General features: G+C 47.5%; 1 protein-coding gene across 1 annotated transcript; it reads right to left on the bottom strand.

The window, feature by feature from the left end:
- Positions 1 to 1,932: 1,932 nt before the first annotated feature.
- On the bottom strand, positions 1,933 to 12,477 carry LOC144950193 (rhodopsin kinase GRK7-like). The gene is made up of 4 exons (XM_078880270.1): positions 11,857 to 12,477; positions 6,130 to 6,570; positions 2,979 to 3,250; positions 1,933 to 2,356 (listed from the first exon to the last, which is right to left on the bottom strand). The coding sequence occupies exons 1-4, from the start codon at positions 12,475 to 12,477 to the stop codon at positions 2,011 to 2,013; spliced, it is 1,680 nt and encodes a 559-aa protein (XP_078736396.1). The 3' UTR covers positions 1,933 to 2,010.
- Between the last annotated feature and the right edge of the window lie 1,808 nt (positions 12,478 to 14,285).

Consider the following 14,285-nt stretch of genomic DNA (forward strand, 5'->3'; position numbering starts at 1 on the left):
CCGAGAAAAACTAAAATGAATGAAAGTTTGATAGAGAGAAAGGCATTTATATGAGCGGGACATTGGTATGGGGTGTGTCGGCATGGCACTAAGACATATAGTTGGATTCACAGTCGTTGTGGGGGCCGACGTGCACCCCACCGTCCTCGCTGGGCAGGTGGAGTGCAACGTCCGCCCCCTCTGCTCCCTCCTCCACCGCGTCGATCGGCTCCCGCCGGCCCCCCCCGACCGGGTGATCGCCCCCCCCCCCCCGCGTTAGCGCCCTCTCTGAGGGAGGAGGCTGCAGCGCTGGCTCACCGCCGCACGGGGTTACTCCGCACACTCCCTCTTACACCACCTCTCACGCCAACGCGGTGCACAGCTGCACGACCGCACCCACACCTGCGGGCGATTCCCTCTTCACACGCGCACACACCACGGCTAACGCGAACGCGCGCGCACCTGCGGGCGATTATATCCTAACACGCGCGCACTCGCTGCGGCTCCGCGTTCACTCCTCTCGCAACGTGTCGCTCCGCACGCTAGTCGCTCCACACACAAATCACCGACACCACACCGATGCTCTGTGCCAACTTTTATTCGTGCTTTATTTCCTCCTAAAGAAGACCGCTTGTGTTGCGATCGAAACGTCGTGGGTTTTTTGCTTTTAATTTAGATTTTTGTTTTCTATCTACGTGACTTTACCAAAAGAACCAAGAATATGAATTTTTGCAGTCACGAAAGTTTTCAGTCTAAATACCATATGGAGCCACTCACTACCAAGCACCTTTGGTGCATGGATTTTACATATGGTTATAGATTCATTTGAGTTTGTACACATATATAACATATTTTAGCTGTTATGTACTTATTCATATATAGATATTTATAAATATCATCGATCTGCCACATATTGCTTAAATGTCTCTCTTCACTGCATTTTATATTCAATATTTATTTTCCAAGAAGCGGAAATTACTTCAAAGACTGATGCCCCAAGTCGGATATTCTGATCCACAAGCCTCATGATGAGCTCCACAGCGGACAGGTGACAGCACGTCAGCAATGACTTCTTAAATCTATCTGTGCTGCGCTTTAAGCGTTACCCCGTCTGTGTGCATCGTGGGGTTTCTCCAGGCACTCCGGGTTTCCCCCCACACGATGAAGCTAAATGCTCATCAACAGAAACGGCCCAAAACAACCCTCAATGTGGGACCCTCCTGAGAATATCCTGGATAACCAAAGGGCAATGCTGTCATGTGCATGCGCAATGTACATTTATTACCATGCAAATAACCCAGCAAGGCAATGGATATCCATTGTAATTTATGTGCATTCGTTAATTCCCCACCCACTTCGCGTAAGAAGTGCTCACAAGTGACGTAATCACATCTACCCTCTTTTTAAGGAATGAAACAGGAGGAGGATTTATCCACAAATCCGGCGGTCCGCATTATGATGCCGGTTGTAATTACTGGCAAAACGTCGCACTCAAGATTGTAAATGTTGTGGATTTGCTCTCCAACACACCGGTGTGCTGTACTAGTAACAAATTGGCACGTTCTGTTTACGTGACAAACCTTACTAATTGGCTGTGTCGAGTGGTGGCGGGTTTAACGACACATTTATATTTACGCGATCTAACTCAAAGAAACCTGTATTATGGCTGTATTGTGTTGTTTATTCAAAGGGCAATGCAATATAGTATCAGACCGTGTCCTACCCAACCCAATGCTCCATACCATCGCTCGACCGAAGAGCGGAGGAGCTGCGCAACGCCTCCACAAACTCCATCAATCGGCTCAATTAAACTCGACCTAAACATCTAATTTGCTTTCGGGCGTTCAGCCACGCGCAAAGAAGGACAGTCCGAAACTTTGTACCGAGGGCCTAAATTTCAGATATTTGCGGAATGAGCTGAAAATTCTCAGCACACATTCACCCCCCCCCCCCCCCCCCCGTCAGTCATCGGCCACGCTTTGCAGGCCACGCGCACACACAGCGGCGGCAGAGCTTGGCAGGGCGCGAGGCCTACAGCAGGACGCAGGTGCTCGATCGGTTGCCATTGCTCGTGGGGCCCTTCTCGACGTACACGACGCGGTCGGGGTCGTTGAGCTCCTCGAAGAGGCCCGTCTCGATCATCTCCTCCTGCCAGGTTGCCGGGATGCATCCTGTGGAGAACTTCGAGTAGAACATCTGGTCCTTCTCGTTGAGCTCGATGCCCTTGGCCTCCGAGAACTCCATGATGTCGCTGATGTCCTTGGCGTACACCTTGCCGGGGTCGGGCACGAATGGCGGATTCACCAGCCCGGCCTCCAGCCGGAAGAAGTTGATGCTCTGGAAGTACGGGTGCTTGCGAGGGTTGTCGTCGTCGCCTCTGTTTGAAGGACGGGCCAGGGGGAAGGATGGGGGGTGGGGGGTGGGGCATGGGGGGAGGGTTTGGGTTGGTGGTGGTCAGTTGGCGGTGGAGAAGGTAGGTAGATTGGTTAAACTGAATATGACAAGGATGCAAATTGTGGAGTGACTAAGTGTTAAGTTATCATGACTGGGGGAAAACAGAACCGAGCAGTGCTGGACCATTCCTATCTAGGTGACCAAAGACTGGTTCTGATGTGATGTTAGCTGTGGCTGGGCATTCAAACTCAGGTCGCCAGGTTAATGGGAGGGATGGAGGCATTAGGCATGGATTTTAGTTGGTGGTGGGTTGGTGGTGGAGAAGAAAATAGGTAGAACGGCTAGATCGAGATTACGAGTAAGATTGCGATGAAATCCTTTTTAAAGATACGACGTGAAACGTACAATACGGCAATTATTGCAAAATGAGATCACAATGACTCTGTAATTGCACTTCACAATTTAATTGTTTTCGGATACAGATTTACTTGATCGTTCTTCAACTGCAGTTCACTCTATGTAAGCCTGCCATGAGCCTTACGAGGAAGGAATACTGCTCTATCAACGTCTGACCAAGTAATGAATCCATCAAACTGGCTCCTCACCGGCAGCCCAGTCTGTTGGCCGGCTTTTTGGCCAAGAGCTGGTCACAGATGTTCTTGGAGTTGGGGCAGAAGTTTCGGTGGAAGTAGGCCACGTTGTCCTCCAGCGTTCTCCGGCGCACCTCGTCCTTGGCCACCTTCTCCTTGTAGTCCTTGAAGGGCGTCCGCCCGGCGATCATCTCGTAGATGGTGCAGCCCAGCGAGAACCAGTCGCAGCTGTAGGTGTATCCCTCCTCGTTGATCACCTCAGGGGCCATGTAGCCGTTGGTGCCAGCCTAACGTGGGGCACGCGGTCATCAGAAGCCTTAATTACCCAAACTAAAATTATTCTTAAATTTCGATTTAAAGCTTTCGTGACTGCAGCGATTCATCTTCTTGGTTCTTTCGGTAAAGTCACGTAGAATCGAAATAATAAAATAATAAAAATTAAACATAATAAAAGAATTCTCACTTCGTTTCGGCTGCTTGCATTGTGGCCGAAACGTCGTGAGAATTATTTAATGTTTTATTATCTATTATTTTATTATTTCTCTTCTACGTGACTTTAGCGAAAGAACCAAGAAGATAAAATTCGTCTTCTTATTATGAAAAAATGGCAGCAGGTAAGGCCCACTGAGCTATGCAGCTCCTTTGTCGGAAGCGACCTGGCCACAGGTGGTGACAGGTCAACTAAGCGGCTTATCGTCGTGTGGACATTCATAGCGGCGGCCAAATTCTCTAAACGGCGTGACGTTCATTCTAAACGTGAAGGGGGAAACCCAACCCGAGGAGCCGGAGGAAAATCCACGCGACCACGGGGAGAGAGAGAGACACCGCAAACTCCAAATATACAGCAGGCGTCAGAATCGGGATCTAAATAACACGACCTCCTGTATACCTGGCGAGGGAGTTAACATCTCGCTACCGTGGCGTCATCTTGGCTCTCAGCTATCAGTGTCACCACATCACGAATGCAGCAGCATTTCCGGCGTCGTTGTAATGACCTATATTGAAGCGTCATCGTGATTATGAGTGTTAACCGACGACTGGCACAGCCAGCGTTATCCATGCGATAATAATAATAGTCTAAGTCATAATCTAATGAAACGTCAATATCGGCGTCACCAGCACTACTGTGGCGACGCCAAGGGGCAATTTCTTTTTTAAATAATTATAAATTATGTTTTATTAAACTACCTATATCGAAGCATCGTCATAATAATTTTCAGTTTAAAACCTTGGCTTTCGCGACCAATATTAGCCATAATAGAGGGGTTTTTTTGGGTTAAATCGCATCAATATAAATGTGTCGTTAAACCCGGCACAGCCAATTTAGTAAGGTTTGTCATGTAAACAAAAACATGCCAATTCGTGACTAGTTCAGCACATCGGTGTGTTGGAGGGTAAACGTGACAAACCTTACTAATTGGCTGCGTCGGGTGGTGACGGGTGTGACGACACACATTTATATTTACGCAATTTAACCCAAAAAACAATAAACCTCTAATATAGTGATTATTTGTGTTCACCGACAACAACCGGTACAGCTAGCATTACCCACACAATCAGTGCCGGATTATCCTAGTAGCAACAGTAGCTACATATGTAGTAGCTACTTCATATATGTACATATGTAGTAGTAGCTACGGGCCCCGCACTTTCAAGGGCCCCGTGCTAAATGCTTTCAAGCTATCAATTCCGGTTGAGTGATTCTGCACTTGCTCTATTACTATAGTACTATACTGCCTTCAACTTTTATGAACGACTGTGTGTTTAGCGATTCATCGTATTATCTGGCTGTATAGTAAATGAAAAAATACAATTACTTTACTATTTTGATATTAACGTGTTTTTTATTTATTTAGGGCCCCTTTATAACATATGCTACAGGCACCGTACTAGCTTAATCCGGCACTGCACACGATGATAACAATAGTCTAAGGGATAATCGAATGAAACGCCATTATCAGCATCACCACCACTAACTGTGGCGACGTCGAGAGGCAAAACTTTTTTTTTAAATATATAAATTACCACCGACGTTCGTGGCTTAGCTCTCAACAGCTCAGCGGTTCAAATACGATGTGGGGAACCTGCCATTAGCTGAGTTGGAAAGCTCTGGATAAGCCCTGATTGACCGAGCGAAACAGCCAATCAAATTGAAATAGCCTGATCAGCGGGGGGGGAAGGGGGGATTTGAATTGGCATAAAACACTACAGGAGTGCAAAGTACAAGAGAGAGGAAGTAATCACCCGAACACATACAAATAAAACTAAACCATCACCATCCTACGCGAGGTTCGAGTCAATAAAATGCTTTCGTGTGCGCCAGTTCCCCTGTTCATGAACTTAGCACTGCCGCCATCGTCACAGCGAGCTGTCGACGCGACATTGTCGATTGAAGCCAGCAGGGTCAGCACTACGACCAGCGGCCGAGTGATCACAATCTGTCCAGGGTCATTAAAATCTATCAAAGTGTCGTAATAATAATCTATCAGTGTCAAAGTTAGCGCACTGCGAGTGTGGCGACCAAGGGGAGCTTTGGTCCACAATGCCATCTTCGTTCTGGCAACCTCAACCGTTCCACCGCTGAGCCAAATCGAACCCGGTTCCTCCAGCTAAGTTCAGGTGCAATAAAAATAACATTTGCCAACAACTTCCCTCGTTAATAAAGGATTTTGGGGGGCGGGGTGGTTAGATCGCGTTAAATATAAATGTGTGTCGTTAAGCCCGTGACCACCCGACACAGGCAATTCGTAAAAGTTTGCGTCACGTAACCAAAACGTGCCAATTAGCTACCAGTTCAGCGCACCGGCTGTGTGCTGGAGAGTTAAACCCACTGCAACGTCTACAATTCTTACTCGGTAAAGTCACAGCCAAATCTGCTGATACAGCAAATCTGGATGTGACGGTCCCACCTGATGACGGAGACTTGTGTTGCCTCCGAAACGTCGTGATTTTTTATTATTTCATTTTTATTAATTTAAATGAAATTTGTTTTTACCTACGTGACTTTACCGAAAAAACTGAGAGTATGAATCCTTGCAGTCACAAAAGCTTCAAATCTAGAGTCTACAATTCTCCCTCTCCGATCCTTCTGCCGACACCGCAACACCATACGCCCTCCGCCTAGGTCATCGTCGTCCTCCACCTCCTCGTCCTCTCCGGCGCTCACCCTCTGCGTGATGTTCTTCCCGTCGTCCTTGAGCAGCACGGCGAGGCCCAGGTCGGAGAGGCGGCAGTGGCCCGCTTCGTCCAGCAGCACGTTCTCGGGCTTCATGTCGCGGTAGATGATGCGCAGGGCGTGCAGGTGCTGCATGCCGCACGTGATCTGGGCGGCGTAGAAAAGGACGCGCGCCATCTCCAGGCCCGGCTCGCCAATCTCGTAGATGTGGTACTTGAGGTCGCCGCCGTTCATGAGGCTCATGGTGAGGCACAGGTGCGTCTTGGTCTCGTACGCGTAAGCGAGCTGCACCACGAAGGCGCTGTTCACCATCTCGAGCAGCTCCTTCTCGAGCAGCGCCATCTGCTCGCCGTTCTTCTTCTTCAGGCGCTTTTTCTCCAGCTTCTTGCAGGCGTACATCTTGCCCGACACCTTGGCCTGCATGGCGCACACCTGGAGCAAAAGGGGAGTGCAAGAAGGTCACATGACGCGGATGTTATTTCCTTTTACATTGTTATTAAGGCTCAAGGCGTTCACTAAATAGCTCAGTTTTGCAGCATGGGGTCAGAATAAGTCTCGGAAAGGTGATCCAATGCGAACCCAACTTGAGTATAATGTCGTGTGGCTATTTGGGGCTTACCTTGTCACAGAAGAATAGGCGAGGTTCACCAAAATGTTGCCATCAGTTCTGTAACGTGGAGCCACGATAACTCTGGTAAAGGGTGACCCAGCATGGACCAAAGCTGAGTGTAAGATTGTGTTGTGATTAGGGACTTGCCCGATTGAAAACCGGGCAAATTGGTCAAAAGGTTATTGCCCAACACTCGGACACTAACCAGGGCAACAAATGACCGTTTTCACAAAGATCCCCCGTATAGCTTTAACAGACTGTAGGGGCAAGTGCTGTTAGCGAGCACCTATGAAGGACGGAACAGTACACGAGGGGGTGGGTGGCCAGCACCACGACCGACCGCCTTTGTCTCCCCAGTGTTGATGTTTACACACCGCACCAGGTACTCATTTCAGGCTGAGTCGACCTAGGGGAGGCCCAGAACCGGTTAAGATAATCGTCACTGGTGTTGGCCGTGAGTGGGAATCGAACCCGGGTCGCCAAGTTCATAGCGCAGCGCGCTAACCGCTACACCACCGCTCCCTACGAGCCCTAGGGGGCATGGTTCTGGTGGAGGTCAGAGAGAGGGCAAGTGAGGACATGGCAGTCTGGGTGAACCCGAGAGGGCACGTGACCGGGACAGGGTAGCCAGGGGGGCCAATGGGGGGGCTTGAGGGGCACGTGATGCTCAGTTGAGAACCTTCTGGTGAGATCCAGAAGGGGGCGTGGCCGAAGGTGGAGCGAGGCCACGCCTCTCGGGAACATAAAGGGGAGGTCCCGAGAGCAATCGTGGATGTCTGTTGGAATGGAACCCGTCAGTGCGACGTCTCTTCGATCCTCGGTCCTCGGGCTACGGTCACTGACTGACCCGGTTATGTAGTTACCCCATTGTGGTCTAGTTAACCCGTTGTTACGTTTATCTAGTTACCCTGTTGGGGTGTGGTGATAAACGTGTTGCCCCCAAGTTCAAATGTGTGCCTCCGTAGAACCCACTACATATGTATGAATGTAATAGGGAGTCACACTGAACTCTCGTAAACAAATATCTCATATGATCAAAAACATTTTCGTCTGAAGTTGTGTTGCCGTTTGGGACCGACCCTGTGGATGCAAGGTTCACCCATAAACCTGCAGCCACGAATCTCGCGCTTGATTCTAATAGTTTTCCTACACGAGTATAGTCTTGATCATTGTTTTTTTCGGTAAAGTCACGTATGTAGAAATAAAATTTAATTTTAATAAATATAATAAAAATAAAATAAATCACGACGTTTCGAACGCAACACAAGTGCTCATCATCAGGTGGAAATGGGGTAAAACACATAGCGAGGGAACACACAGGGGGACACCACGTACATAGCACACAGAGAACGGCAAACTACATAAGTGACTTTACCGAAAAAACCAATGAGTATAATTTCTGCAATCACGAAAGCTTCAATTCTCGAGCATAGTCCTGTAAGAAAATTCATCAAAACATCAGCAACGCTTGTTCCCACTATCGCAGGGATGATCACAAAGCCTCGCTGAGCCCTTGAGTGGTTAAATAAAGAACGGTGATTTGAAGAGACACTGGCACTCTGAGGTCACAAATCAGAAACAGATCGAGGGCTGCGAATTTGGAGAGGAGTGGGGCTTACAGGGCGAAGCCGTGGTCGAGAGAGAGCCCTGATTATGCTTTAGGAAAGTCGAGTAATTCTGTAAATCCACAGCTTCAACTGGCTCAGCGCTTCTTTTGCAAGTTCTTAAGAGAACAAGGCAGTCACACAGCACGGCTCTCTGGACGTGTCTCCCTTTGCCACCGGTGGTGAGATGTTAACTACCTCGCCTGGTATACAGGAGGTCGTAGGTTCGATCCTGACCCTAACGCCTGCTGTATATTTGGAGGTTGCGTGTCTCTCTCCCCGTGGTCGTGTGGATTGTTTTCCTCCGGGTCTTCCGTTTTTTCCCCTTCACGGTTAGAAACGTGCGTTTAGAGTGTTTGTCTGCTGTACATTTCCACGCGATAAGCCACTTCGTCGAGGTATCCTTTGTAATACGAAGGAGATGTGTGTCTCTCCAGGGAAAGTACAACAGGCAAGTAGTCTTCCTCAGCTTTGTACGCTCGATAACAAACGAATTGATCAGGCACAGATAAAATCATTACCAAGGGGGGGGTTCATCATAGACTCCAAACTTACTTTGAAGGATCACATTGACCACACTGCGAACAAAAAAAAAACTGGCTTTTTTATCGACACAAAAAACTGCTTCCTAGCTAAGCTCCGTTTTGAGTTGGCCAGGGCTTCTGTACTGCCTTGATTACTGCGACATTTTCTTGGTTCTTTCGGTAAAGTCACGTAGAAGGGAAATAAAAAAAATAAAACATAATAAAATAATATTTAATAAAATATGTTTTATTTTTATTATTTTATTATTTCCCTTCTACGTGACTTTACCGAAAGAACCAAGAAGATGAATCCCTGCAGCCACGAAAGCTTTAAATCGAAATTTAAATACTGCGACATTGTTTACCATTCTGCTTCCAGTTCCACGTTAAACCAGCGGAACCCCCACGACGTCATTCTGCTCTAAGATTTGTTCTGGATGGCCCCGATAAGAGCCACGATTGCGACCTGTATAAACAAGCTCATCTCACATCCCCTCCATGACCGCACGACGATTCGCCGGGCCGTGTTCATTCGCAACATCCTACGTGGCAATTCGGCGGAATGTGCGTTGGATATGTGTGATATGTTGACACCGCGGGAAAGCAGATCAAACCTAAGGAGTCCATTATTCTTTCTGTTGAATGTTCCGAGATAATGGGTTTTTACAGTGGCTGCCCAGCCCCCGTCTTTGTAATAATATTGCCACAAGATTATCTCCGCATTCACTGTCATCACTCAAGTCACTTTAAATCACTCCTTTACAGTGAACTCCTGCCTAGCTGCCACTGTATAAGTACCTAGACGATGTGTGGATATCGCTTGCCTGTAAGTGACCTCTTTTGCCTTGTCCGCACTACTCTCTCTTTTTTTGCTGCAACGATGCTGTGTTTTGCTCGGTGCAATGTCGTTATTGATTGATGGCGCATTTATAAATTTTATATATTTTTGGAGATTTAAATGTAGTGTTTCTTTGGAAATGGTGTGTTTTTCCACTGCAACGCTTTACGCCTAATTTTCCACTCGTTTTTATTTCTGAATTGACCAAAACTTTTCAAAGATACATTTTATATTTATAATTCTATGATTTATTATCACGTGTTTTATTTATTCATTTGTATTGTTCATTCATATTTCTCTGATGTGTCATGTCTGTCACGGGAACGGTGCGTTTGTGTTGGTGAATAACCAACTTGAGGGCTTCCTAGCTCACAGGGAACTTCAAAATAAACTGAACTGAAGATTTGTGGCAGCCAGGTCGCTTCTGAAAAAGAGCTGTATAGCTTAGTGGGCCTTACCTTGTTAAATAAATATGATAATTGTTTTTTTTTACCCTTTTATCTGGCAACAAAACTGAGACATTTATTTACAAGGAGTCATGTTTGCATTGACCACAATACCTGCGGTCGAAATGCAAAAAAAATGCAAACATGGCTCCTTGTAAAAAAGGTGTCAGTTTTGTTGCCAGATAAAAGGGTAAAAAAAACAATTATCATATTTTGCTACTGGCAAAGGAGGTTCCCATGGTGAAAATAAATATCGTTAAGTTTCATTGTTTTTTCTCGAGAGGCTGCCTCAATCAAACTCTGCAAGTCACGTGTCTTTCTCTCGAGAATCTTGAACGAGTTTTTTTTGGTAGGAATTACAGTAGGTGCCTTGGGGAAACCAACGGCTACAACATGCCACGAATATTTTCGATTCTTTTAAATGTATCATTATTTTTGTATCCACTTTGCTTCACCCGCAGATTAAGGATTTTCAAGAACGGCGGTAAATCACGCGTTTTAACTACTGTACCAGGTTAATTTCCCTTCTTAGAAATCGTTCTGAAGTGCAACTTGAAACGGCTATTCAAAAGCCGTGAGTGCTTGATTCATTATGTGTGTGTTTTTCCAGATAAACTGTGTGCACAATGGCATAAAAAAACTATATAAACCTGCACCACGTGACAGAGCCAAGCAAATCAGTTTGTCACGTGGGCACATATTACAATTGATTAGTTCACAGTTTTAGCAAAACCGGAGCAGGAGGAATGTTGAAAAGGAAGCTAAATCTTCTGACAATTTGACTTGCAACGTTCCGATTTGCTTGGCTCTGTCAGGTGGTGCTAGGTTATAGTTGGACACTTGGCGAGGTACCTACACAACGACCTTACCCACGAGAAACGAAATTATGAATCGCATTGGCCACGAAAGGCTGCGTATGAAGCAGTTGGTGCTCGCGAGTTGATTTCACAGTCGCAACGACAGATTGTCAGCTGCCAATTGGTGCTAAATTCATAATAGCTCATTAACATCAGAGTTTCTAACTAATGACTGACAAGGTATTATACCGATAAACCCATTACCAATTGACTCCGAATGTGCCCAATCTAATTAGATATCTGAGATGCGGAGCGGAGGTTTCGTTACCGGCCAGTGTGTTATAAAGGGGCCCTAAATAAAAAAAAACACTTAAATATTAAAACACATCCATTTTTAACTTGCACAGTAAACGTATTGTTTTTTTTTCATTTGTTATACAGCCAGATAATACGACAAATCGCTAACCTTAAACACCCGGTCGTTCATAAAAGTCGACGGCGGTATAGTACTATAGTAATAGAGCAAGCGCAGAATCACTGAACCGGAATTGATAGCTTGAACGCATTTAGCGCGAGGCTCTTGAAAGCGCGGGGCCCGTAGCTGCTACATATGTAGTAGCTACATATGTAGCTACTACACATGTAGCTACTTCTTATGTAGCTACTGTTGCTACTGGGATCATCCGGCGCTGTTACCGGCAAGAGGGGGGGGGGGGCCGCTGAGGTCTCCTTGGAAGGTGGGTTGCTTTGGGGAGGGGGGGGGGAAGGTTTGTGGGTTTAGGGTCCACCACAGACCCCTAAAAAGGGAGCTCGCTCGGGGGCCTTGGACGGATAACATCTGGGGCACTCGACGTTGGCGGACGGTACCAGACTCGGTCACCTCCGCCTCGTCCGCTCACCTCTCCGAAGCCGCCTCTGCCGAGCATGCGGAACTCGTAGAAGGTCTTGTCGGTCACGGGCTTCCCCTCCAGCACCTTCCACTGGAGGAACTTCTCGTAGGAGTCGCTCTCGAGAAACTCGCGAAACGGCTCGCCCGACAGGAACGTCCTCATCTCTCGCTTGGCGAGCGCGATCGCCGCCTCTCGCTCCGTCGCGTCCTGCGAGCCCGCGGTGGCCGCGAGCGCGTCGCTCACGAACGCCGGCCGCTCGCCGGAGCCGCCCCGACGCAGGAACGCGAGCGCCTCGTTCAGCATCGCCCCTCGGCCGCCACCGCCGCCGCCGTCATCCTCGGCCAATTCGAATTTGGTGGCGGCGTCCGCGAAAGCCGCGATGCTCGAGTACTGCGGCTGCGAGTCGAGAAACTTGCGGAAGAAGTGCCTGCCGATCGGCTGAGCCTCGCACACGGAGCCGTAGTCGACGCTCGAGTCCGGCATGGTTTTGCGCAAACTCTGGCCCTGCGCCCGGGTGGGCAGCGCGATGCTCCGGCGAGCAGTCTCCTTGGCGCCTCCGTCGCCGGTCTTGCGCGCCTCCAGGTACGCCGTGTTGGCGATCAGGTTCTCCAGGCAGTCCATGTCGCACATCTGGTCGGCGGCGCTTTCGGGAGGTGGTCCCCGTTCTTCGCGGCCGGTTGTGTTCTCTTTCGCGTTTGCGTTTCGATGAGTAAATATGCAAGAAAAGCCACTCTCTTGTCTGCGTTGTCGTCCGCTACTGCATCAGCACGTTTCAGCACCTGATGTGTATTTGTTTAGCTTGGATCTGGTTCCTTAATTGTTACGACTCTTGCCGTCTTTACTTCTTGTCTTGGTATTTACTTGTTTTTTTTGTTAAATCTTAGGTTTGTTGCTCATGAACCGTCCTTTCTCGTCTTATTTTTCTTTTATGTGTAATAAAAACATTAAATCCTCTTCACTTTTATTTCGCACTTATTGTTTTAACTTCTTGCAATCTGAAATATGCTTTTTTATTTTATTTCAGGATATTCTGCCTTTGTCCTCTGTCCCCCTCCCCAAATGTTCAGTATCTTCCTTCCTAATTGTCAGTCCTCGTTTTCCCCTGACCTACTGTCGTGGCTCATTCGCCTCCCTCCCGTTATTCCGAGAAGACGCGAGAGACGGAATTTCAAAAGAAGGGCCAAAGTGAGTAACCGTGGGATCCCACCAGCCGGCACCAATCGGCATGTTTGGCAACTGGCTACAGCGAAGTGGGGTCCGCTACCTTCCCGGCAAAATAAAGCTCCAGTGCATGCGGATTGCTAATAGCATTACACACAATTTGCATGCGTACCTTTCGAAGCCGATTAGCGGCAGTCTGCTGTTTTGATCCGAAGGGGAAAAGCACCTTAGGATTCAATTAGCAGACACTTACCAACCTGCTTTGTTGTCATACAAAATGTTAACGATCAACGATGGTCGAAATATACATCGGGAGACGGTGTCATTTGTCGTCATCGTCGTTAGCGGCAGCCACGATCTCTTTCATTGCTGAACGGAGCCCTCCCTCGGCCCCTGCCAAGTCGTTGTTTTGTATTTTGGGCCAAAGATGGCTCAGGGGAGAATGAGAAAAATCATCGAACGTGGCGGTGACTCCGACTGCCGCCCGCCAGAAGTCAGAACGCGAGCGGCCACGGCGAGATGAACGCCACGAGCGTGACCTGTGTTGCGGCAGGCCGCAGCGTGAAGGTCACTTTAGTCACCTTCTTCTTGGTTCTTTCGGTAAAGTCATCACGTAGAAGGGAAGTAATAAAAGAAAAAAAAGAAAACATAATAAAATAATTCTCACGACGTTTCGGCCACAACGCAAGCAGCCGTCCTCAGGTGAAGACCAGGTCTGTCGGGGAGACAGCGTCTGAATTAGGACGGCTGCTTGCGTTGTGGCCGAAACGTCGTGAGAATTATTTTATTATGTTTTATTTTTATTATTTTTATTCATTATTTTATTACTTCCCTTCTACGTGACTTTACCGAAAGAACCAAGAAGATTAATCCCTGCAGTCACGAAAGCTTTAAATCGAAATTTAGTCACCTTGTTGGAGACTGCAGGACACTGAGGAGGACGACACTTTGCTATTGGATTCATGTGTAGGGAAACAAATGTTGGTTGAGCCGATGATAGTGGAGGGTGGAGGAGGAATTGCATGCCCAGACCAACATTGAATGGTTCATATTCTTAGGTTTTTTCGGTAAAGTCACGTAGGTAAAAAATTTAAATTAATAAAAGTTAAATAAAATAAAATAAAAATCACGACGTTTCGGAGGCAACACAAGCTTCCGTCTTCAGGTGGAACCGTCACAGCACGATAGCTGTATCACTTGATATTTTACTTTTATTAATTTAATTTTTTTACCTGCGTGACTTTACCGAAAAAACCTAAGAATATGAATCCTTGCAG

Source organism: Lampetra fluviatilis, chromosome 56 (genome assembly GCF_964198595.1).
Source record: "Lampetra fluviatilis chromosome 56, kcLamFluv1.1, whole genome shotgun sequence".
Taxonomy (NCBI): domain Eukaryota; kingdom Metazoa; phylum Chordata; class Hyperoartia; order Petromyzontiformes; family Petromyzontidae; genus Lampetra; species Lampetra fluviatilis.

What these genes read in the sequence shown, in the direction of transcription:
- LOC144950193 (XM_078880270.1), bottom strand. Translation starts at nt 12,477, where the DNA reads ATGTGCGACATGGACTGCCTGGAGAACCTGATCGCCAACACGGCGTAC. An exon ending in GCAGAGGCGGCTTCGGAGAG is followed by an intron (nt 6,571 to 11,856) that starts GTGAGCGGACGA and finishes CTTTTGCTCCAG; the next exon opens with GTGTGCGCCATGCAGGCCAA. An exon ending in GCCAACAGACTGGGCTGCCG is followed by an intron (nt 2,357 to 2,978) that starts GTGAGGAGCCAG and finishes TCCTTCAAACAG; the next exon opens with AGGCGACGACGACAACCCTC.